This window comes from Diabrotica undecimpunctata, chromosome 1, assembly GCF_040954645.1.
Source record: "Diabrotica undecimpunctata isolate CICGRU chromosome 1, icDiaUnde3, whole genome shotgun sequence".
In the NCBI taxonomy this organism is placed as follows: domain Eukaryota; kingdom Metazoa; phylum Arthropoda; class Insecta; order Coleoptera; family Chrysomelidae; genus Diabrotica; species Diabrotica undecimpunctata.
Genome location: NC_092803.1, coordinates 179470855 through 179498668, shown reverse-complemented (window position 1 = coordinate 179498668; position 27814 = coordinate 179470855). Strand labels below are relative to the sequence as shown.

Below are 27814 nucleotides of genomic sequence, written 5' to 3'. Positions count from 1 at the left end.
TAAGATTGTTAATAAAGAAAATTTGCTCGTTAGTCTATTTTGAGACGTACCAAGGCACCGATGTTTAAAGTTGTTAGAGTTTTATTTCTTAGCCTGGAATATGTCTTTTGTTGCAACTCTTTATGAATTTTGCTACCTCTCTAGTTTTCTGGATGGTTTTCTCTAACAATTTACGCATTAAACCATGTTATCTTTATCCATGCTCGATATTTAAATGAGCTTTGCCTCTCGTTATATATCTGGAACATTCATGGGATCCAAAAAATTATGGGCATTTTTCAAAAAAATAAAATATTTTTATAAATAACATTTTTATTAAAGCAATAACTATAACATGATTATTTACAATAAGATAATAAAAATATAATATAAATTGTATTAAAAACATCGACAACCATGAACACATCGAAGGTGTATCTAAATCCAGATCTGCTAAATAAATTTACTAAATTCAGATCGCAGCGTTAAAACATTTTACTTTATTTTTACTTTATTAATATATTTTGAACCAAAAGCTTTAAATTTGGAAAGGATTTTAAACTTAACCAAATATTCATAAAAACAAAGTCACTCAAAATACCACTGAAGGTATTAATAGATTGCTTAATGATTTTTTTTATTAGCTCAAAGTGTTAAATAAGGATATTTTGTTAACAATAACTTAATTTTCTTTAACAAATACCAAAATTGAGTTTTTTATTTTTACAGATAAAACCTTTATGTAGTACGTTGTGCGATATTAAATGTTTTTGAAGGTTTTTAATAATCATATATACACTACCTAACTATTAAACAATAACAAAACATAACAAATACTACTGTAAAGGCAAGACATAGTTTTTACTTAATGTAATGAAGTGATTGTAAAGTTAAGATCTAATATAAAAACATATTATTTGTTTAAATGATTTTAAATTTTTCAATATAAGACAGTGACATGGTGACAGTATCCCTGGCTATAATAGGATATATTTATATCTTCCTTTTAAAAATGCAGGTAATTTACTTCTTTATTCCCACAAATATATTAATACAAAAGAAAGTCAAGTAGAAATATGAAGAATCGTCACTTCAGCTCAAACACTTGTAATATCAACCTATTGTTCCAAACACGTTAATTGAACAAGATCTTCATTAGATCGGTATAAACGCCGTCTTACATATAACTTTCCTAAGATTAGGAATGCCTGAAAGTGAATACAGCCATGTCTTGAGTATAAGAAGGCCATTATTTATCACACTTTTATAAAATATGTGTATTCCTGATTTTATCATCTCTCGTGCCAATAGCACTTACCGATTCTGTCTTTCGATAAAAGATTTAACTGTACCTACTAATGGTATCAGAAAGTAGAATGCTCTGACAAAGCTAATCCAACCACTTTTAATGCACGCTTAGAAAATTCTCAAGACATATTAACTATAGTATATGTGTCTAATTACTAAACAGAACAAAAATGTTTATATAGAGAAACTTTCCTAAACATATTAACTATAGTAAATACATCTAATAACCAAGCAGAACAAACTATGATGAAATGGATGACAACATGACAAGATATATAAATAATACAAGTCAAATATCCTTAAAAACTCGATCATCAACCCCAAACAACATCAGCAATCGCATTCCAGTATAAATAACACCATCTTCAATTATTACAAACGTCTCCAATCAACTAAAAAGGTACATCTTATCTTTTCCAGATATTATCGAAAATACCCCACAGACCGATTCACCGATCTTCACTGATTCTGTAGTAAGCAAACCAACGAAAAAGTCAAAAAAGTTAACAAGAAACTCTCACGAAGAACTTTAGCTTTTTCTATAGTTAATTAAAATTACTAGGTGACTTTCTGGAAAACACACTATATGCCAAACATCCTAAAATAATTTCAAACGATTGATTGAATAAAACTACCGATCTAATTCAGAGTCTTAATTTTTTTTACTGGTATACCCACAATTTAAAATTAAAAAATAATATCACTATGTTAGAAAATAAGCTAAACCACAATAATCTCTGTTCCACAAAAGAGACAGATGAACCACTATATCAGCAACATTCTAACATATCTGATTCCTTTATTTAACAGTGGAAGGGGTTTTACACCGATTTAGAACAGTATTTTTATACCTATTTAAACAGAACTTTTATTTGGGAACCTTTACATTGATGTATCTACGGAAATGGAAAAGCAGATTAACTGACAGACAAAAGTCGAATGAGCTTAAACCACACTACAAAGTTAAAAGCATATCCTTACACAGATCTAAAGAACCTGGTTAAAATCCACTTTACTAATACATGTCAAAATATTTGGGAAAAATTAGGTACAATATTAAATGTAATCTGCCCAAAAATAAATGCTGTACTGGATAATTCTTTAAGCAGAAAAAAACCAAGCTATTATTAACCGTCTAAGAATTGACCATACTTCTTTAATACACAAATATTTTATATCAAAAGAACCACTACCAACCTACTCCAGATGCTTTGATCCACTGACCGTTAAACATGCGTGATTGTCTGCAGTTCATGGAAGTAGGAAGATCCAACGGAATCACAGATGATAATCTCAAAAAGATTTATCAAGTATAATTCTTTTTAATGTAATATTTGTGTTAATGTTTAATGTGTTTGTTATATCTACTAACACAGCGCGGTTGATGTGATTTTTGTGTTTAAATAAAAATCACATTGACTTTTTTTCAAGCTTTTAGCATCCACTAATTGACCAATTTAATTATATGCTTTACATATTGTCTTTTATTTATACCAATATTAATAAATACTGGAAAGAAATAATATTTAACGACAAACAAAAAAATATTTAAAAAAGTAATACATGATTCTTTATATTGCAGAATCTATTACACAATATGCTTTTATATTACATTTTAACTTTCATCTTGATATAATAACTAACATTTTAACACACATAGATCCAATAATTTTACCTTAAATATGAAATCTCATATTTTTAAATATCAATCTCAAAAGTCTTATGCCTACATGTATAAGGACATAATAATTAAGGGACAGAATATACTGCAGAATCAAATCCATTGATAAGTTTAAAACACCATTATTTACACAAAGTAATCTTATAAATCATAATAGGTGTCTTTACTTATTACTATGATGAATTAAAACACATGAAGAAATAACAATAGGAGTTAATGGTCCTAACAATATCATCTATGGAATACTCCTAACCATTTTAAACAGAATTAGTAGCAACAAAGATTTATGCTTAATAATGTCTGAAAGAAAGCTTAACACGTCCAAAATGTGTAATGCCTTAGACAGCCAAGCCGCACTAAAGAAGTTTACGTAGAAATACCTGAAGCACCTGGAAAAATTATAAAATAACTGTAATATGGATGCTAAGACATAGAACTAGAAATTCTGGTAATCTGATTGCTGATATTCTTGCTAAAAAAGTTAACACTCATTTTATGAAACCAGACTCATTCCAAAAAGCGATGTTTTAAAAGATGTTTGGAAATACGAAAAGAAACTCAATGCAGCCTACTTAGAAAATATTTCAGGCCAAAGACATATCAAAAAACCATATAGGCTTAACTAGCGGTCTTTAAGACATGTCTCGATTTTTAAGTAGGTACAATATATTTTTCAGACCGCAGTGTGGAAAGATCTACAAGGCGAAATAAATCTTTTAAAACATACAATGTACAAATCTTAACAAAAGCCTTCCTATGATATAAGATATATTCTGACATAGAGATTTTTTGATATTAGTTCGCAGATCGCCAAATGAAAGTAATAAAATTTTCAGATACTATTTTACCTATGCTACATATGAACTAGTACTTTTGAAAGAGATAAAATCACAAATATGGATCAATAGCTTTAGAACTAGAAGGAGGACTTTAAACTAACTACTGACATTAAACTTTGACAATACCAAATTTGGGTTATAACCTCTAATTCGACACTCATTTATCATTTCTATCCTGTTCGACTAGCGGAGCAGTTGTTTCACGGAGAGTCACACGGACGGACATACAGATATATAATTTAAGGTTTTCACCACATTTTTTAATGTTGTAAAATTGGTAAAAACAATAATATCTATACCGATACGCTCCAATATGCGGACAACCAAGATGCATTGCAAATAACAAGGTTGGTATGGAGTATATGATATACATGAGTAAATTAATCAAAAAATACTCAAGATGAGTACTGGAGGTAATATATACAAGCCAAAATATTTATACGTTGTTTCCGAATAGATTAGCTTATCGAGGCTAATCTTGACATAAAAAATAACTAAGAAATCGAAGGCGTTTAAGATAACAAACCTTTTAAAGTAACACTTGATAAAACTGGAACCGGTTCACAAGGAAATTATCTTAAAAAATTGTATTAGCGAAGAGAGCGATTCGATATACCTATACACTATATAAATTTAACATGTACAAAAAGAGGTAAATCAGATGCTATAACAACTAGAAGACTAGCCGAAAAGAATATAATTAGGTTAGCGTAGTGCAAATTGATACAATTAGATTACTACGAGCGTTCAGAAGGGATAGAATAAGAGCGACAGACATCAAATCATCATCCACAAAGCGATAAGTACAAGGGTGGCGCAATGATGAATAAGATTTACGACACTTGACCAAATAGGAAAGACTAACGTTTGGAAATCAGACAGCATCGTAAGATTTTCTACATGTCAAAGAAAAAATAAGTGATCTGAAGATATTGACATCTAGCGGTGAACAATATTATATTTGTCGGCTACCCCACACAAAATATCTGCCTTATATCCTTAAGCTTAAATCAATTAAAAATTGGATAATACAGACAGAAAGCAAAGAAATATAGGTCATAGTAAGTCATACACAAACCACAAACCATATTTTACATGGTAGACATTCTCTTCGATTAAATCGAGAACGATTAAGCAGTGAAACTTTATAGGATACCCACTCTATAAAAACTTGCAAAACCGAAAGCTATTTTGTATTTTTTATATTCCGTGTAAGTCAAAATTTGAGAGTTGTGAAAACTTTAACGTTTGGTCATGAAAGTAGTTAGTTAGAAAATCAGATTAATAAAAAAATGGATCTATATGCAAATTTTGAAATAATTATATAAATATTGGATATTTTAAACTTAAATAATATCAAATTCGTTTATTTATAATTATCAGAAAACTTGGTACAGTAGCACAAATTAAATACTGATACGCGTTGACTAATAAGTGTAAATCCTAATAACAAAATAAACATTGAAAACTTGTTTGCACCATATTCAACCGTATAAATTAATATGAGTATTAAAAGAGTACTTACATTATTTAAATATAAGTAAACCTGTTATCCAAAATATAATTTTAAAATAAATGAGAATAATAAGTTAATAAACTACCTACAAGTACATTCTAAAATTAGTAAATTTACAACTTTTATCTACGCAATTTTTGATATTATGCCACTTTTATTCAACATTTTTTTGTTCTTACCCAATACGAGTTCTAGTAATCGTGAACTTTTTTAACAATGGCGTGAAATCCGGTGTGTTTGTCGGCTGTGTAGGAGACTATCCTTTTAGAACCGTCTGGTTCCACTACGGTGTATTCGCCTTTTACTTTATCTCCGTTTCTGGTTTCCCATTGGGACTTGATGTCGTGGGTGTGCAAATCGTGAACTGCGTAGTCATAGTGATATTTAGCGGGTGCCTGCAATTAGATAAAAGATGCTATTAATCTAAACATCAAACACATTGACTGATAATTATAGTGTTCTGAATGATAGTTTAATTTCTATCTGAATAATAATTCAATTCTAAGGTACCAAAAAGCTACATGCTTTCAATACTAGTCTAAATCGACATAAAAAAAACACTCCTAACCACCTCCTTAGACAATTATTTCAAGAAGCAATAAATGCAAAACAGTACAGTCAAGTCCTTTATACCGACGCATCTAAAGATAAAAAGAATATTGGCTGTGCTGTCTGTACCAAAAACATAAAGTTAGCTCTACACCGACTACCAACCACTTGTAGTATTCACACTGCAGAATTATAATTATTCTTAAAGCTCTTAAAAGGACTTCTCCTAATACGAAATCTCTAGCTATATGCACCGATTCACCTATACTCATCGAATCCGATAGTCCAAAAAATTCAACACATCTGTCATCAAAACCATCTGTCATAAATTATTAATTTAACTTGCTCTCGTTTCTAATTTGTTTATGCGCAAAAAGTTGGTACCAGTATAGATTTTCAACAAGTACGTTTGTAAGCGGTAATACAATGAGTGATAAGTTCAATGATGAAGTTTGCAAAAATTTCTAAAGCGGTCAGCGAGTATGTTGTGTCTAACTGGATTATCTTGGTTAGATGATACTGCAGCGGCATAAAAAAGACTTAGATATTGTCTTCTAAACGTGAGTGGGATCTCTCTAGTCTCCCAGTATAGGGTTTGTATTGGACTTGTGTGGTGTGCTCCTAAGGAAATTTAAAGACCTGTATTTCGAATCACATTTATTGTTTTTAAGTACGTTTTTTTGAAGGATTTGTACACGATTGAGCCATAGTCAAATTTGTAACACACTAGGGCCTTGTATATATAACATATCATATAGTAATCAGATTTATTCCAGAGTGACACGTATTTTTTAAATATTCCAAATGTATCTTTAAAGTTAGTTTTTGGTCAAAGATCATACCGAGAAATCTAACTTCGTCTACATATTTAAGCTGTCCTCTATTAAATTATAAGTTCTTCGGTTGTATTTGGTAACTATTTGTAAAATACACCGTTTTGGTTATGAGTGTATTGAACTGAAGTCTACTTATGAATAAATATTCTTCAATATGATATTAGCTAAAAAAAAACAGAGTTGTGCTAAGATTCGAGCTCTGCGGTATACCATTTTCTTGATTTCTTGTTGAAGACTATACGCCATCTACTCTTACTTAAAATACTTTAAATAAGTTTGATATGTATTCAAGTATAGTACCTCTAATTTTTCATTCGCTAGGGGTTTTTAAAATCAAGTATTTGAATACTGAATCGTAGTCTTCTACTACTCTTTCTACTAATGTCGAAAAATATTCGGATACAGTGTTGTCTAATTGCGAATGCCTTATGTATTTCCGATTCTACATCAATAAGATTTTCTACAGTAGAACCTTTATTTTGGAAGGCCTTAAGCCAACTTTATCAAAATCTATGGAAATTAACAAATTAAAAAACAAAGACATAATTCTGAATGACGAACTTGAGACAAACAGTTCTCCCCTCCTCAACCTTTTTGTGAATGTGAAATTTTGTGAATGTTTTGAAAATAAAGTTTTCAGTGTTTTATTGTTATATTAGTGTTTTAATTTTTAATATGCAAGTTGTGTTGGATATGGTTTTGCAATTTCGACCAATCCGCATTTTGTAAGTCCCATTTGGCTTCTGGTATAGCTGCAGATGCTTCTTCGGTATGAATTATAATAGGATAGTGGTTACTGTCGTAGAGCTCAAGTAATACATCCCATCAAAGCAAATGCGTTATGATGGTTCACATATAGATAGGTCAATAGCAGAACCTTCGCCCGTTCTTATGTCGAAACGGGTGTATTGTCCATCCATTTGGGTTGAATTTTTCCAGGAGTGATTCTATTTTTCTACCAAGGGATGTTAATTTTTTTGATGCCCATATAGCATTATGTGCGTTAAAGTCTCCGACACTTGTCGTGGAGTAGGTATTTGGTCTAAGATATCCGATATTTCGTTATGATTAAGTTCTTGGTCGAGAGAATGTATATGTTGCATACGGAAAAGGTAGTTACGTCTTTGATTGTTTCTAGTGGTATTGCTGTGCTATGATTATCGTTCTTTATGTATATCGCTACTCATACGCTGGCTATTTTAGCATGTGATCTTGAAATTAATTTTTCGGTTTTTATTTAGTGAATAAATATTGCTTGATTGTATTTTATTTAAAACTAAACTAATGTATATTATGTTAGATGAATCGAAAATAAAAAAATTCTGGATTTCATTCCCTCACTGGTGTCGGTGAGCTAATACTCGCTACAGAACTATTCTGGAACTAAGAAGAATTATTGTTACAATTGTTAAAATATTGTTTAAATCAAAGCTAATCTGTTCGTTGTTCACAGCAGTTATTCGACCACCGGTAAAAAATGGATTAGGTCTGTAGTAAAAAACAGGGGTACTAATGACTATAGTAAATCCTACTACGCTACAGAGTCAGATGCTCCTAAATCTTGGAAGCCATAAAAATTTCAGGAACGGCATCATTAGAGACTATTACTTTCGCTGAAATTGAACATTTCGGTGGTAGTCTTTTCAATGACTCAGATTTCAGATAAAGTCAGATATTAATGGTACCAGAATTCATATTCACTTAAAGAAATAATACGATCATATGAATTAGAGTGGGGATAATCTCTTATATTAACAGAGATCAAATATTATCCACTAAGTATACAATGGGTCCTAGTACAGACAACTGACAACTTACAACTCAAAAACCTGAAAGTCTACAATTTGGGACAACAATAAACAATGTTCCACACCGAAGTAATCTAACTGATATTGACCATAACGAATCTAATTGTCAAAGCAAGAGTGCTTAAAAATGACTTAATAAACTGGCAGAAGATAAGGTATCTCTAACATGGATGCTGGGCATAAAGGAGTTCAAGAGAATAAACTAGAAAGCTCTCTGGTAATCAAAGCTTTGAGCTATTATCACGAGAGATGCCACTAGCAGTTAAATTCGAAGGTCGCTGAAATACAACCATAATGCTACAAAAATGCTACAATAGCACGTGAAAACTGAAGAAGATCACTGAGATGGTCATAAGACACTGTCAACTGAGTAAATTCCTCTACAGCGTAGATAAATGAACCATATTGCTTGAAGTACAAAATCTACAAGAAAAATCGCCGTCCATGTCCATAATAATTATATAATGCTTGTTGACATGAAGCTGGTATACAGCGAAGAGAAATATCTGACTTTTATCAAGAGTACAAGACTTCTACGTGTCAATTAATGAAATGACAGTTTGCTACAAAGTTCTTCTAACCAACCGCCAGAGAATGTCTTGTTTTGATATGATCTAAAAATAAAATATTTTGTAGCCAGTTAGAGAGGAAAATGGCATTTATATCTTCCTGTATATCTTCCTATATCTGGTTGTTAAAAAATTAAAATTTCTACTATTTATGAGCAAAAATAGAAAACCAGTAGGAACAGTAAACTATTTTCCATCCTTACGCTGTCTTGTCTTGTTTTCCTAAATAAAAAATTCAACTAAAACTTAATGAAATTGCTTGAAACTTTATTATACAAAAATGAGTCTATCCAATACATTTAGCTGGTCATTTCGAAATTTCCGCTTAGGATTACGATAAATCTATTTTTATACCGTTTTTACATTTTTGCTTTTTTTACATTATATTTTAGATAAAAACTAAAATACTATCTCACATTATTATTTATAATGCTGAATTTCTCGACAGATAATTTATATATTTTACAGTATGCATATAGCGTATAGCATTTATCAGCTTTGTTTATATATCTCGCATGAAATACTGTAGACAATACCGTTTGTGGAATTTGGTAAACAAATGAAGAAATTCTGTATTCATTTGAACATCGTAATCAATTCTCTGACCGTAAACAAACGTTTTCGGTGGAATGCATAACTAAACATCCTTTTCCTTGTTATAAATGGGCGAAGGAAATCAGAAGATTACGGTTACATGTAATGATGTAATGCGGCCATACAGGAAAAGCACTTTATCTATATATTAAAATTGAATAATACCATATTGACGAGAAATTATCAACTAATTAATTTTACACGGATATTTTAGTATGCTTCCTTTTAATTATTATTGGAAAAATATAGTTTTTGATAACGATAATATAAAAAACATAAAATATGAAATCAACAAGTGACCATCTGCTTACGAGAAAAATATTAATTGAAAAGGCCAACGAATATCAAATCCCAATGTATATGGCATTTGTAGACTTTGAAAAAGCATTCGATAAGGTGGAACATTGGGCAGTAAATAAGTCTTTACAAAATGGGAGAATAGACTATAGATATACGGACTTAATTTCCAATATATATGATCAAGCAACAACATCCATCAAAACAGTTGAACAAACGGAGCCCATTAAGATACGGCGAGGAGCCAGACAGGCTGACATTATATCACTCAAACTATTCAATCAAGCTTTGGAAGACGTTATGAGGAAATTTTAATGGAAAAAACGGAGTATTAACATAAATGGCCAATACTTGAATCACTTGAGATATGCAGACGACATTGTATTAATAACAGATAAAAGGGAAGAATTGCAAAATATGATGGATGAATTAAATAGCGAATCAACAAAAATAGGTCTACAAATGAATTATAATAAAACGAAAATTATGACCAACCAACCAGAAGAATTAATAATTACAATTGCACAAACAACTATAGAACAAGTAAAAGAATATGTATATTTGGGACAACTAGTTAAATTAAATAAAGAAAATCAGACCGGAGAAATAAAGAGAAGGATACGGTTGCCTTGGATATCCTTCGGAAAACTTTCCTATATACTAAAAAATAGAAAATACCCCCAATATTTAAAAACAAGAGTCTACAACCAATGTATACTTCCTGTTCTTACCTACGGTTCTCAAACTTGGACGTTTACAGAGGAAAACATGGAAAAAATAGCAAAGACTCAAAGAGCCATGAAAAGGCAAATGCTGAACATCAGGCTATCAGACAAGAAAAGAAATACTTGGATCCGCAACAAAACAAAAGTGACCGATGTTTTAACGCAGATAGCAAAACTTAAGTGGAAGTTTGCTGGACATACCATAAGACAGAAAGACGACAGATGGAATAAGATGATTATACACTGGAGACTATATAGTTACAAACGAAAAAGAGGAAGGCAACAAATGAGATGGTCAGATGACTTGAAGAAACACGCAGGTTCGAAGTGGATACAAACTGCCTACAATAGAGAGACGTGGAAGAAGGAAGAGGAGGCGAGGCCTATGTCCAAAATTGGACAGCAAGGGCTGTATAGATAGATAAATGGATTGAAGCGAAGCTTCAATACTGGCTTTGTATAACTTTTTCTCTGCAAAAACTGATGATGCGAGTTACACTAGAGTACCGCCACGGAACGAAATAATGGTTCGTGATTCGTAATTACAACAGTTTGGAGAGTCCTTTTTTTGACGAGAAGAGTCCGTTATACATGTAAACTTTTTATATTTAATTAAAATCTAAAAATAAATAAAAAAAAATACTTAATTTAATTATAAAAACTTATTTAAATTTTAAAAATACGGAAAACATAGCATGAACCTCCGAGCTAGTCTACAGTACCATCTACGGTTCCACTTTTTTTTATTTTGTTTGGACAATATCCATTTTTTTCTCTAATTTATAAATTTAATAAAACTAGAAAATGTTAATATTCAAATATTGCTTTAATTTATGAATTAGTACTCGAAACTAATGTTTACAACTATTTAACAAGAAAATAATTACTGTTGATTATACGACAAGGTGTTTCAGACATTACAAAATGATCCCCATTAATATTTTTTTAAAGAAATGCGTTGTTTGGCGGCAGATATACGAGTATATTATCATTATGTTTAAATTAACCCATTAAGGGCCGAGACAATCAACAAAGAGAAATTTGACAATTGATTTATTAGATTGGATTAAAAACACATACATTAAGACTAATTTACAACCAAAAAGATTTTTTTTTTCTCATGAAAGGAAAAACAGGTGGGTGCGTATACGCACCTTTGGCCGAATACGCATACAATTTTTAAAAAAGGAACATATTGTATCTTAACTGTAAATTAAATTTTAAGATCAAAATTTTCGAAACATTCGGGGTGTAGATGCACTGTACACTTTTTACATAAATAAATAGTATTACTTTTGCACATCCGACATTTTCTTCTTGCACTATTATCGTCTCTTTTTATAATATGGCCAATATTGTCGAATCTAGTTTCATCTGGTAAAGCAAATTTAGATGGACGTCCATATACTGAGTATGACAATGATGTAGCGGTTTCTTCACTATTCTCTGCATGTCCACTATATTTTAGTAAGTTAAGAACCAATCTCGAACGAAACTCCAGCTGGGAAATTTTAGAATCATTCGTAATTTTAAAAATTTTCCAACTATTGATCACCATACTGTCAATCATGTTAGTAAACAACGGCCACCACCACTTTTTTCCTCTTATTTTAATACGGTAATTCACAATGCCATTATCATGCAGATCCACTCCACCCATGTATTGGTTATATTGGTGAATTAGGCTGAGGGATAAGAATTTCTTTGTGTTCTTTACGGTTATAACGTTTAGTTTGCATAAGGGGTAAAACGTCACATGTATTTGTCATTACAGTCACTACTGAATTATCGTTTCATCTTGTCACCAAAACTTCTAAATTGGAATCGAATGCACATGTATATGAACCTCTTTCCTTTTTTTTCATAATTTTGTTTTCTTCTAGAGGACACTTAGCAGTGCGATTTTCCCTTACTGTTCCTGTTGCAAAGAATCCTTTTTCTTTCAATAGTCCAAAAAGAGCATATGACGTAAAGAAGTTGTCGAAAAAAACCTTATGTTGCTGTGGGTTTTTAACTATCGAAAGTAAATTCAAAACAACTGCCGTTCCTAAGCTAAAACTATTATCTGAAATTTGAACAAATAACCAGTATCAGAACATAAACACCATAGTTTAAAACCAAATCTAACAGGTTTTCCACGGATGAACTTTTTGCACGAATGTCGCCCGAAATATGGAACCAATGGAAAGATTTTTTGCAAAAACTCCAAATTGTGCAAACTTTCGGTTAATTATTTCAAAAATTGGTGACAATATAATTATATAAAAAAGCAAATATAACGTTTACAGCACACAGCAATTTTATAAATAGTGAACGAAGTGTATTGACTATTGACGAGATCGTAATTTCAGATTGTTTAGTCTACGAAAAAAATATAATATGGTTTCGGCCAAAGGTGCGTATACGAATCCATCGTATAAACATGCAATTATAGACCTTATTTTTAAAGTATGAATGAATAAGTTTTTAGAATAATAAAAATTTCAACATATTTTTATAATTATAGAATACAAAATATGAATTAAGTTTATAATTAGTATCGGAAAAATTTTTTGTATGAAGATGTGCATAAATCATTAAATTATGCAAAATTATAATAATCTTAAAATATTTAAAAAGTAATATTTTTGTCAAAAGAAAAATGATACTATATACCTCAATCTATTGAGATATTACTTCAATAAAAAGAAAACATTAAAAAAATTATTTTCGGGCCAAAAAAAAATTAACAATAAAGGTTGCGTTTACGCACGTTTGGCCGTAAATGGGTTAAGCGATGAATTTATAACAACACGTATGGCCACCTTTATTTTGCTTCTATTGGATCGTTTTACGACAAATCTGATTTAGAAAGTAGCGGAAAACGCATCTGATTTTTCGTGCGATGTAACTTCAGTAATTCGAAATATTTTCTTACATGTTTACGTAATTTCTTTACCATATTATTAAGTTTTTGATTTCTGATATCGTGTTTTCTCATGCTAATTGGAATTTATGTATTTTTTATAGCGTACACATTTGTTGTTAGAAACAATAACACGATTTGTCTAATAAGATTCATTATTATTGTTTTTAAAGAAAGTGTCTTTTACATTTTTTTTTTCCAATGACCTGGAAGGAAAGACTACATTTGTTCTGCTTTCCCCTTATATTATATTCTTTTCATTTATAATTTAATCAAAATCTCTTATATACACTTCTGTCACATAATTTGTTATGAATATACAGATTACACACAGCCTGAGGCAAAGTTTTGCTTGTGGAGAATTGTATTGCTATCGAAAGATTTTTTAACTCTGTATACAATCATTCTGACAATGATAAAATTAGAAGATTCATTATTATTGTTTTTAAAGAAAGTGTCTTTTACATTTTTTTCCAATGACCTGGAAGGAAAGACTACATTTGTTCTGCTTTCCCCTTATACTATATTCTTTTCATTTATAATTTAATCAAAATCTCTTATATTCACTTCCGTCACATAATTTGTTATGAATATACAGATTACACACAGCCTGAGGCAAAGTTTTGCTTGTGGAGAATTGTATTGCTATCAAAAGATTTTTTAATTCTGTATACAATCATTCTGACAATGATAATTTTATTTGTTGCTGCTATGAATAGTTCCGTGGTAAATGTTGCAAACCAAGTTCTTAAGTTCTTTAGCCACGATAGTGGCTAGTCTTAACTCTCTTAACTTGACCTCTTTCTTACAAAATGCATTTTATCTCTCAATATCTGACCTAAATATTTCAATTTTCAATCCATTACTTCTTTTTCCTTTTTGTTTTTGGAGTACTAATGGATCATCCATGAAAATATAAGTCAACTCCAATTAACTAGCCTCTTTTTTTGTTGCCTCAGTCAAGGTACAAGACTTCTTCTCTTCTTCTTCTTTTTTTGACGTAGACATGACTCTGTCTGTTTTTTAATGTGTCTCCAGTAAGTTGTCGTCCCATCGTTTTCATGGTTTTTCTACTGATCGTCTTCCTATTGGGGAACCGTCTCTTGCAGTCTTCACTATTCTATTTGTTGACATTCGGCTTATATGATCGTTCTATTCTAGTCTTCTATTTTTTCCCGTTGTTGATGTTCTCCACCTTGTCTGTACTTCTAGCTCTGTCCCATAGTGTGTCTTGCTATCAATTTTTTTAAGTGTTGTCATCTCTGCTGTTTCTAACATCCTTTTTATCCTCTCTGTATCAAGTCATGTTTCTGCCGCCTATGTCATTATTGGTCTGATGACTATTTTGTAAATTGTGCCTTTCATTTCTTTCCCAATATTTTTATTTCTTCATATTGCATTTCATTCAGGCAACCTGCGAATCTGTTTGCTTTATTGACTTGATCTTTCACTTCTGTTTCGAGCTTTGTAGATAGATAATGTGGTGACTAGATATTTAAACTCCATCACTTGTTCTATTATCTGACCTTCCAGCTTCAATTTACATCTTAGTAAATTTGCTGTTGTAACCATGCATTTTGTCTTTTTTGGGGAAATTAACATTTTAAATTTTCTGGCGTTTATATTAAATTGGTGCAACATACGTTGTAAATTGTCTTAAGTTTGAGAGAGTAGTATTGCGTAATCTGCATAGCAGATAGAGGTACAAGACTCTAGTCTGTATTTAAAAAGATGACGAACATTTTGGACAAAACGTATTGTCGAGTGAAGACCAAGACCAGAAGCCATACGGAGCAGAAGACGCCCATAAACGAGATGGAGTGACAACTTGAAGTGTATTAGCAATAACTGGATGGAAGCCGCACAGATGAAAAGAGCTGAGGGAGACATAGGTCAGCAGTGGACGCATACAGGTTAATGATGATGATGATGATGAGAACGTTTGGATAACAGTTGCTCTGGTTCTTCAATTTCTTGATTTTATTTCCTGAGAATGGTATTACTATTCATTTAATACTGTAACCAGATATGTTTATGTTAAGAATCGTTCTACAACTTTCTTAGCAATTGTAAATTGCACTTCACCAATTCTTGCTTTGCTAATTATCATCACTTCTTTTTTTTTTGGTGTTAACCTCTAGGTCACAGTTTTTACTAATTTCAGCTACTCAAACCCTTGCCGTCAATTTGAGTATCTTGCAGGACTTTTATTATTTTTTGGTGTTAAATTATCAAATGCTTTTCTCTAATCAATAAACTTGTATGCTGAATAGGGCATCTCTTGTTTCCAGAACTTTCATAACACCAAATTGTGTTAGTTTTTGGCAGGTTTTGTAAGGGGTGCTTTTTTAGAGATGATATAGAAATGTAAGTTGGGAACACTCTTTTAACTGTTGGCGATTTTGACAGCTGTCAAGTGATTTATGTTAAGTTTGATTTGGCATTTCAGCATAAATAGACTTCCAGATTAAACTAAGTCAGAGCCAGCCATGACCGTCATATACCACAAATCATATTTAAATTATAATGCCAAAATATTATCTTTCGAATAAAATTAGTTTCATATCAATAGATAAAAATCATCTTTTCTGGAGTTCTGAAGCATCGAATAGTTTACTTGTCTCTGACTGAACTTCATCTGGACTAGAAAGAAGCTTTTTCATATTTAAGAGATGTTATTCTTGCTCCCATTTCCTCTACATGGCAGCATTTCCTCTAAAGTGTGAGCTTGTCATGGTGTTCTGTTATTTGTTGTTTTGCTCTTACATCTGAGAACTATTCTTTTATGTAATTTGTCCATGGTAAATTAATTTGTTCGATATCTACAATTATTTTGCCTTGGTCATTTTTGTTTGTATCCATTGATTTCTTCCTGAACTTTCCTGCTATTTTTTTTGACCTTGTAAAAACCAAATAAATAAAACAAATTTTTAAATTGATATGGTATTTCTGCAAACAGGAATACCATATCATAATTAAATAAAAGGTATAAATGAAAAATTGGATCTTTTGAATGGATATCTCCTTTGTATGTATGTGTACCTATTTGTTGCATACATATCTAATTGTGGTTTATATCTTATGTGTTGTAATGAAATAGCTTTGATGAACCTCTGAGCATGAAAGCTGTTTGCCCTGTACAATCCTGAATGAATAAATACTAATATTTGATGATAGAGAAAATCTGCTTTTGTTTTTTGTCTCGGTGAACCAAGCTCACATCTCTGCCATGAGAACAGCTCATTAATAAACATACACACAGAATATTTAAATAGTATTACGAAGAAATTTGAGCTTAACTTCTATAAATATTTGACAAACAAACTAAGGTAATAATTTCAACACTCCAACAAACAATTTATGACTTAAATTGAAATTTACTGGTTGTACATTACAGGTTAGATACACTTATTAGATGAAACGGTATTCTAGATGAATACAAAATAAGCAAATTGAAAAAGAACCAGTGACCAACGGTTTGACATAGAGATCTAAACAGATCTTTAGTTTGACAAAATTTTGCAATCCTAAATTTATTTCATTGTTAAACGTAAAGAAAAATATTACATTTTACTACAAATGTTTGCTTACATGGTAGTCGACGTGCTCCTCATGATGTCCTTCGTCACCGTGGCCAATCTCGTTAGCTATTAGTCCACCATGCGAGTAGCTGGTAGCTTCATGGCCTCCGAAATGTCCACCATCTTCGTAACCGCCAGCCAATTCCAAGTGTTCGTAATCACCGCCTGGTCGGGCATAAGCTACCGCGGCGATTGCGGTGACGTACACCTGTGAAAGTTTTAAAATTAAATGTCATTCTAATTTAGTTTTTACTGCAATTTGAAAGATATTAATTTTCTGGAATAAACTTTTTTGTAAACTTAATATTAACACTATATAGCGAAACAGACACATTAACACTGAGATGAAGTTAAGAATTTATAAACCCAGTGTAAGACCAATAATGACATATGCCTCAGAAACCGACACAGCCACAACATAAAGGCTACTGGAAATGGCAGAGATGAGAGTACTGAGAAGAATTACAGGAAATGGACACAAAATAGAAAAATAAAATGAAATAACCACATAAGCAGAATGGGGGTAACCCGTGTCAAAATAGCATGAGGTAAGTCACCAATCGGCAGAAGAAGTATCGGACGACCGCGTAAAATATGGAGTGACAACCTTAGACATAGAGGTATTAATCTGCCAATAAACAAGCAGAATTGTTTATGAAGAGAAAGAAGAAGAAGAAATTTTTTGCGAAATATGCCATTGCTACCTGATATTTGTATTGTGTCCTGTACTAAGCATTTAAGCAAATATTTTCTTCACTTACATACACACATAGCTTTGGTATTGTTTACCTACTATTTTAGTTTATATTTTGATGTTGTGTTTCGATTTTTCCGGTGTTTAACAATTTTTGGAAATTCTCTATCTTTGTAATAGTTACTCGTTAGGTTTTGCCATCTAAGGTATCTTTAACATCCGATTAATGTTTGAGTAGGGTCCACAGTTTTGTTTCATACAGGATTATAGACCAAGCATATCACTTAACCATTCTTTGTCTTAGTTCTAAACTAAAATGGTTATTTCAAAGAAATGTCTTTATTTTCAGAAAAGTGGAAATAGTCATTGCTATTGTGCGATTTTTTTCTATGTTTGGATCTAGTCGGTCCGTTATGACGGTTCGTAAATATGTAATTTTGTAAACTTTTTTAGCTTGGATTGGATTTGATAGTAGGTTGTGTGGTACTATTTAAGGTTAAGGCCAATGAGCTATGACTAAGACCATGCTATCATTATCTTTTTGACAATCCTCAAGTTAAAACTGTTTTCATATAATCAAATAATCAAATACACAGTAGGTATATAGGTGTGACATTCCAGACTACAAAAAAGACTATTGCAATCTTTGTAGATTACACTGCTATTCTCTCGGCAGGAAACACTAATGAAGAAGTAAAGAAGCGACTACTCGTAATATGCTTTTTCCTTTCATTCCGTTGTCTCTTGTCAAAAGCTGGAGATCAAATTGACAGGATGACGAATTTTACATAAGGAATCAAAAAAAAATATATAAAAATGGGAAAAATTAATCAAATTTGTTATAAAGAACAAAATGAAAAAAGCTAGCAACAATTATAGAGCATAAAGACATGTAATCTAATATGGACTTCCCCCGATGGAAAAAATATTAGATAAATCATGTCTTAGTAGAAGGCATGTTTAATCTTTGGGCCTATTCATCGAGGTGATCACAAAATGGAGCGGGTGGTGGTTCAAGGAAGACCTCAGAGTTAACTCCAACGTGACAGATCTTAAAAGTGATGGGTAGATATTACAAAAAAGCTTTTCAACAAACAGTATACTGAGGCAGTACATGTAACAGGTGACCGCGTCCTCTCTATCTATCTATCTAATTAGCCTTCTTCGGTCCATCTTTGGACATAGGCCTCCCCAATCCTTTTCCATTCTTCTCTGTCTGTCGCTACAGTCACCCACCTAGAGCCCACGTGCTTCTTGATATCATCTGCCCATCTCATTTGAGGCCTTCTTCTGCTTCGATTATATTCCCACGGTCTCCAACTTATAAGAATTTTGTTCCATCGGTCTTCTTTTTGTCTTATATTGTGACCGGCAAATCTCCTTTTCAATTTTGCAACTTCTTATCTAACATCCCTCTTTTGTTTTTTCTCTTATCCACACTTTTCTCTTTTTATCCATTAGTCTTATGTGCAACATTTGTCTGTCCATTGCTCTGGGTTTTTATCATTTTGTCCATGTTTGCTTTTGTAAATGTCCACGTTTGGGAACCATAAGTGAGAATAGGGAGTACGCATTGATTGTATACTTTGGTCTTAAGATGCTGTGGATATCTTTTGTTTTTAAAAATGTAGCTTAGTTTGCCAAATGCCGCTCATACCAGTCTAACTCGTCTTTTTATCTCTGCTGTTTGGTTTTCTTTGTTGAGTTTTATAGTTTGACCCAGATATGTATAATCCAGAACTTGTTTTATTTCATCTTGACTGATCCTCATTGTGATGTCTTCATCTGTATTTGTTATGATTTTGGTCTTGCTGTAAGTCATATTAAGGCTTACCTTTCCAGCTTCTACGTCCAGTTCCTTCATCATTTCAAATAATTCTTTTTTTTTTATTGGTTATCAATGCGATGTCATCAGCGTACCTTAGATGGTTCAAGCTTTGTCCACAAATTTTTAACTTTTTGCTTCCCATTCTAATCTTTTAAAGTTATCTTCCAGAGCCTGATTGAAAAGTTTCGGTGATATTTTGTCACCCTGTCTCATGCCTCTATTTATTTGTATTGATTTTGTTCCTTCATATATGTACTTTAATTAATGTTTTGGCTTCCGCGACCGTGACCAGTGGAGAAATATTATTAAGCAAACGATGAAGGCTGCTGAAACTCGATGATAAACCACAACACATCAGCCAAGATGTTTATGAATATGTGAAGAATAGAAAGCGAACATGATAAGGTGACTGCAGGAGTTACAGAGGGGCAGATAACAACAGTGATTATATATTACTATTACCAGAGTGTAGAAATGCTTTGGTAGGAAGAAACAGGGCAAAAGTACAAATAGGTAGAGAAAATACCCAAAATAAACAAAAAGATAAGTTAAAATAATTTGCAAAAAAGAAAAGGGAACACTTAAAAAGCAATCGAAAAGCATAGAAGAAGCCTACATAAAAAAAAACAGATAAAAAATGTTTGCCAAGAAGTCAAGAAATCCAGAAACACTAAAATAAATAATATAAAGTAATGCAGTAACAAGACCGGTTTACTTCTGAGAGAAACAACAGAAAAATTAAACAAATTTGCGAAACATAATACTTTGAAGGTCTGTTAAATACAGACCAAAAAGAGAAACTAGAGGGAAATGAGAATTGGCAAAAAGGTGAAGAAGGGACTCACAAACAACCAAAAACGGGCAGGAGAAATTGGCATCCCAGATAAGATTTTAAAGAAATAGGGCAAAAGACTGAAAGAAAGAATATTTCTCTCGGCATTAACACTTTGGCAAAAGGAAGAAATTGTTGGATTACCGCTTTTATTTGTCTATTATATAAAAAAGGCGAGAAAACGAAGTGCGAAAACCATACAGATATAGCACTATAAAAAGTAGTCTATAAAATACTTACAAACATTATTAGGAAAAGATTGATAAAATATGACAAAGCGATCGGAGAATACCAGGGAGGGTTTAGACCAGAAAGAACAACTACTTATCAAATAAGTATGTAAGAATTATTTCAAAATAACAGCTACGAAAAAAACTTGTTAAAAAAATGTTATTTCTCGATTTTAAACGAATACGACTCCATAAACCGAAAGAGAAGCATAAGGCCATGAGATCATTAGAATTGCCAGAAAACTTACGAACACGGAAAATAGGGTAAAAATCGAAGCATTATTTTCAAGGTGGTTCACAGTTAATAGAAGTTTCCCACTTTATTAACCGTATTCCCGATAACCGTAAAGTCGATAAAGATGATGGAATAGACAAATAAATTTACAAATAATGAGGATGTATAAAAAAACCAATAATTACATCAAAAATACGTACCCAAAGGGCTAGATGGCTTGGTCACATAATATATAGATTGCTAAAGAACTAAAATGTTAAAACAATACTGAAGTAGGGAGAAACAGGGAAACGGGGAGGACGTCCAAAGAATACATAGGAAGAAATGGGGAAAAAAGAGGATGTCCAAAGAAGACATTGTTGGAAGCCATAAAACAATATTTCAGATATAGGCGTGACAAATTGGAGAGAAAACGAATGAAACCAAATCCTCCACATTCCATACCCAATATTATTAAAGTATTTCGTCATTATTCTAAATACAAGACGGCACAGGAAAGTCCAAGTTAAATAGAAAAGAGAAGAACTTGGTATTTAATATAAAAAAAAGATTTGGATGATTGTAGTAAATTCTAAATTAGCCATTCATAATAAACTCTTGTCAATTAACACACGTTAAGACCAGTGTGTGCATATCATTGTTAAATCTGAGGTTACGCAAAAGCTAGTAGTATAGATTTGATCGATTCATCGTCAGAAGTAGAGACTCAATATTTTTGAAAATGTCAATAGGCCAGTAAAGAAAAAAAAATAGCTGAAAAAATAATACACAGGTTTTTGAAGGTTCTAAAGGGTATATGAGTGATAGCTAATTACAAATCTTTCAAGACGTCCTGCTAATTTTGATTTGTTTTTTTTTAACAGTCATAAAAAGTGAAAAAATCATTTTTTAGTTATAAACCGCTTCTTATACATTTTAAAGAAAAACGATTTAAACAAAAGTTGTAGATTTTAAAAAGTTCTTTGATTTGCTAGTTTTTAAATTAAAATACATAAATAATTGACCGAGATTATTGCAAAAAATATTAATAATTTTGTTTTTTGCCCGACATGTAATATAACTGCTTGAAATTATGGCAATTAATCAATTAATGAGTTATTGAAGTGTGCCAAATCACAGGTAGATTGACCAAATAGTTTGTAAGTTATTTAATTCATATATCCTGGAGAGCTATTATTTAATCAACTGTACTTGCCTAAACAGTCAAACTTCAATTTTGAGATAAAAAAAATTATTAAAATCGTTATTAAAAAAAACATTTTCAAAAATTTTTCAGTTTATAAACTTTAAAAATAACTTCGCTATTTTTTGTGTCGTGCGCGTGTAAGTTATCTCAATGAAAAAATGTTCCTTCTAGAACCGTCTATCCTTCTATCACCAGTAGAAACCAAAATTACCACTTTTTTTCTTAAAATCATTTCCATTGTTTATTATTTTTTAACTATGGTATACAGCCAACTACTGGGATGTTCCCATTAATTTTTTATTATTTTTTGTTTTGTTGAAAAAGCACAATCTTAAAATAAAGAACCTTCTATCACCAGTAGAAACCAAAATTACCACTTTTTTTCTTAAATCATTTCCATTGTTCATTATTTTTTAATTATGGTATACAGCCAACTACTGGGATGTTCCCATTAATTTTTTATTATTTTTTGTTTTGTTGTTATTTCCATTAAGCAATAAAAATTTAACAGACTATGAATGAAGATCTAAATTTTAGAATCCATTTTATAGATGGCATATACCGAGAAAATTATGGGCATCGAAGTGGGACAAGAAACTCTGTATACATTGTTGTTTGCAGATGATCAGGTGGTGGTTGCAACCGATGAGGAAGATATAAATTATATAAATCGAAAATTATTTGAGGAATATGCCAAATGGGGGCGTACTGTAAACATAAGCAAAACAGAATATTTAAAAATTGGAGGAAATACCACAGATCTGAGGCTTGAAAACGCAGTCATAAAAGGCTGCAACCAGTATAAATATCTAGGAAGCATCATATCAGCAGATGGCAGAGTTAAGATAGATGTACAAAACCGAATAACCCAAGGGAAAAAATGCATCCGAATACTGAATTCATTACTGTGGTCTAATAAAATAAAGATGCATACCAAACTTCGCGTATACAGAGCAATTGTAGAACCAATTACCACATATAGTGCCGAATGTTGGACGATGACAAAGAATGAACGAGATAAACTAGACGTTGTGGAAATGGATTATCTTAGAAGGTCATGTCGAGTATCGAGAAATGAAAGAATCAGGAATGAGGAAATACGAAACCGTACAGGAATTAGAGATACTCTTTCAGATAGAATACAAGGAAGGCAATTACAATGGTATGGTCACGTGATGAGAATGGAGGAGGAGCGGTGGCCAAAGAAAGCCTTAATGTATGTTCCGCCAGAAAGAAGGAAAATAGGAAGACCACCAAATTCCTGGAGAAGAGAAATTACAAAAACAATGCAATCTAGATAGAGGCTTAGAAGAGGGAGATTGGAGAGATAGAAAAAGATGGAGGCTGAAATGCGGGAAGCGGCAATCGCCGTAGGACCCCCGTTATATGATGATGATATACCGAGAAAAAGTAAAAAGGTATAATCCGTTAAAGTGATGGTACTCGTAAAATACCGCCTGTCCGAGCTCGTTTTTTTTTTAGAATGAAACTTCACACTGAAGAGCACTGAAAAATTTTACAATATTTTAGATTCTATTACACGCAGAAGCTTGATTTTATGCTAAAGAAGCTCGATAAAATAATAAAAATGTGCTATTTTTACCTTCAGGAAAAATCGGAAAATCCAGGAAAAATTAAATTTTTCCATAAAAAACATTAATTATACTATTTTTTCGTAAGAAATATTTATATTTTATTGATTAATGTATATTATTTACATCAATATATAATAATTATTACTAATTCTTCTTGTAAAGTCCAAAATGATTAGTTTCAAAATTTATTTTAAAATTATTTATTTAGAGGGTGTAAAAATTTCTCAAAAAAACAGTCGTTTAATATTTTAATTTGAATAAACACATTTGGGGTAATAATTTATAATTAATATAATGCGTTTATTTAAATAATATATTAATTATTAAAATTTAAATACTTCTTATGAAATAGTGGTAAAATTGAATAACTTTTTAAAGGAAAAAAATTATTTATTTATTTTTTCAAGATTTTCCCATTTCTGTTGGAGCTGAAAGTGTCTTAGATCTTATTGCTTTCTCGAGCTACCTTATTTAAAAAATGAATAATCTGCGTGCCATAGAAGCTGAGATATTATAAATTTTCTAGCGCGATTTAATTTAAAACTCCGTTATAAAAAAAAATCGGAGCTCGGAATGCTCTCCTCCCCAATTTGCATGACGGTATTTTACAAGAACGATCTCTTTAACGGGTTATAAATTTTTACACCTTCTCTGTATACGCCATCTATAAATTAGATCACAAAATCAAGGTCTTCATTTTTAATCTGTTTAATTTTCAGCTATTAATGTTAAGAATCAATGGAAATATAATTAAAAAAAATTACTATCTTGGTTCTTATTGGTCGTAGAAGGTTCTTTAAAAAAATGTGCTTTTTCACCAGCTCTTTAGGGCCTACTTAAGTGCGTGACATAAAACATATCAAAGTTATAATAAATGTTTATAAGTTAAAAAGTGACCACCTTTTCAAACGATTTTTTTAATGTAAATTTTAATAAAATCTTCAAAGATTTTTAATATATCCTAAAACTAAAGCCTCAAAGAATCAATTGCGATTGGCTAAATTCGTCTAGAGCCTGTGTTGGGGCAAGGACAATTGTTTAAATAATCACTCTCCGAGATAAACAACTTAAATAACTTAAATAAAAAGCTATTTAGTTGATCTGACTGAAATCTTATTGTAATACACTTATTGTAATAAGTCATTTATTACCACGATTCAAGTAGTTATGTTACATTACATTTAGAAATTACTGCAAAAATTAAAGTTTTTGCAATTATATCACTCAATTGTTTATGTATCTGAATTAAGAACCGCAAATTAAGTTACTTTTAAAGATCAACATATTTTATTTAAAGAATTTTTCTCTAACATGTATAAATACCATATTATTTACGATTGTGTAAAAAAAAACAAAACAAAACCAGCTATACCTCTTCACTATTATAAACTACCCCCTCATATACCTTTTAGAAGTTTCAAATAGCTGTATAATATTTTTACGTGAAATTATTATTTTTTTTCACAGATAGACTGAACTATAAGGCAATCTTTTTCCTGACACCAGTGAAACAAGAGAGCTCAAAAGGACAATCAGTTGACATGCACAAGGGGTTGACAGGACCACCTCTAGTTGATTTGTTTTATGAAACCAAAGCCTAGCAATCTATATTGCTGCATGTTAAACTGATAGTAAGCAATAGTATCGAAGAGGAAACCATAAGATTGGATGTTAGTTTTAGGAAATCGTCCATCAATTGAACTAAAAATAATTTACTCATTAGTCAGTAAACCAAATTTAAAGGAAAGTTTTTTTTAAGAATAAAAAGTAGTAAAATAGTTATTTAATCAAGTTGTCCCAGGAACGCACCAAATTATTGATAGCATTTTTAAAATCTTTAAAATATATTTAATATATTTAAAAAGTCATTACGAATAGGGTAGATTAAATTAAATTATTAATTAAACCAATTTTACTTCTATTAAACACAACAAAATAATTTTTTGCAATTTTGGATTTTGATATTTTTAGATTTCTGATAATGCAGTTAATTTTTAAAAATATGTAATAATTTAAACCTTAACTTAAATGTCACCAAAAACAATACTAAATTACTTATTTCATTAAATTTTTTTTTAAGAAAAAAAGATATCACAAATTAAATAGTTGTTGATGTAGAGAAAAAGGTTTTAAATTTATAAAATTCGCGAATTATTTTAATATTCAAGGTTTTTATTGATCCATTACTTTAAGAAATAAAAAAACTAACTAGACAATTATTTCGGTTAAAAGATATTTCAAGAAGAACTGTTATATTTGTGGGCCTACATCGATCGATATTTATATCCGCGAAATACGCAAAACATACAAAATTTCCGCCACTTTTATTTGTAACAACACTTCACTTTCACAGCACAACTTACAATGAAAATTTGCATGGCTGATGTTTTTCTGAAATTACTGTTAGTTTCGAAGGACTTTTGGCGTAGACTGTATTATGACAGAACTGCCATCACATTATATAGGAGCCATTGTGTGAAAGGACCCCCTTGAGTTATCAAAATCCCACTTTAATTCTTACCGTACGCTTCCCCTTTTCAGTTGGTACTTTCCCTTGATCTTGAGGTGGCGCTAATGGGGTCTCCTCGTTACTGATTCGATTATTTTTAGTTGGATTGTTACATATTGAATAAAATTCAGAAGGTGAGTGTATTTTGTTATTAGTTAAAGAAAACTATTTCTTTAATTTTTGTTCTACGAATATGAAGTTAACAAATGATATAGAAAGTGACAAAATCTAATTTTTCTCTATTTTAATGACAGAAAAACGATGTATAAAAACTTTTTGAGGCTTTGACAAATAGATTGTTAGTATTTATAAAAAAAAAATGAGGATATTGGTGCAAGAACAGTTCAGGTGTAGTTAATATAGTTTTGTGAAAAACAAGAAAAACGTACTATGCCAAAAATCTAATATTTATGATTAATATTGGTTAATGGTTAACTTTATAATTTATATCGTATCGTAATAACAATAAGGAACTAACATTAAGTGTGTTATGTGTGTACCTTTATTAATTTTTGTCTCTTTTTAGTATTAAATTTGTTTTTGGAAAATGCACATGATCTGTTATTCCCACCAAAATGCATTTAAATTATATATATACCACAGAGCTACAGGCCGTGTAGTCCCTGCCTTCTAAAAACTTGGATATTTCCCGCTATATTTTTTGGATTCATTGCTTTTTCTCTCCAATCTCTCACGCCTATTTCTGAAGTCTTGCTTTACTGCTTCCAACCATTTCTTCTTTGGACGTTCTCTTTTTTCCCCAGTTCTCCCTGCTTCAGTATTGTTTGAGTATTTAAGTTTTTCGGCATTCGTATAATGTGACCAAATCACCTAGCTCTTTGGGCTCGTATTTTTGCAGTATTTATTAGTTTTACATAATATATCCTCATTATTTCGGTATTTGCTCGTCTTCTCCAAATATTCTCTGTCGTTGGTATACATCACTGCGGATGTGGGTCCGATTACTGTCTCGCAGTAAAAAATCCAGTACGTGATAAACTGATTCAACGATGCAAATGTACAATAAATTGTCTAAAGTACGTAACTGTAAAAAAAATAATGTTACTTGAATACCTTTTTGTGTGGTTGCAATGTAGATAAATGCAAAAATATGTATTTTAAATAATTTTTGCTTTTTTTCCCAGTTCTATCTTTTATAGAAGGTTAAAAATTATCATGGCTACGCAGACCTTGTTGACTACCGCTTTAAATAGTTCTGCACTACTGCATTCAAATCATTCCCTTAAGTTGTTAAGCCACAATATTTTTCGTCTTTCCACATTTCGCTTTCCTCGAATTTTGTCTTGCATAATAAGTTGCAATAATGAGTATCTGTATCTGTAGAGTAGAAAGGCGAGTTAAGTTCTATAGCACTTATGCCACAGTTGATCCATAGTGCATCCTCCCAGGGAACTGTCGTTCTTAACCCATTGTCCATCCTGCTATTTCTAGGAGGGTATACAAGTCACCAAGGGACATCTCCCCTTATGTGAGCAGGTGTAGTCCAGGACACCAAGT

At 31.3% G+C, this 27814-nt stretch overlaps 2 protein-coding genes across 5 annotated transcripts in view; one reads left to right on the top strand and one right to left on the bottom strand.

Annotated features, from left to right (window-relative positions):
- The window catches only part of Glut1 (Glucose transporter 1), a 481871-nt gene that overhangs the window by 252808 nt on the left and 201249 nt on the right, over positions 1 to 27814 (top strand). The gene's annotated exons all lie outside the window — the stretch shown is intronic.
- LOC140432632 (adult-specific cuticular protein ACP-22-like) lies at positions 306 to 26206 on the bottom strand. The gene is made up of 3 exons (XM_072520661.1): positions 26151 to 26206; positions 17198 to 17395; positions 306 to 5718 (listed from the first exon to the last, which is right to left on the bottom strand). Exons 1-3 carry the CDS (start codon positions 26163 to 26165, stop codon positions 5515 to 5517), a joined length of 417 nt encoding a protein of 138 aa, XP_072376762.1. The 5' UTR covers positions 26166 to 26206; the 3' UTR covers positions 306 to 5514.

Excerpts from the sequence above, each read along its gene's own strand:
- LOC140432632 (XM_072520661.1), bottom strand. Across the intron at positions 5,719-17,197 it reads AGGAGCACGTCGACTACCAT|GCACCCGCTAAATATCACTA; the intron begins GTAAGCAAACAT and ends ATCTAATTGCAG.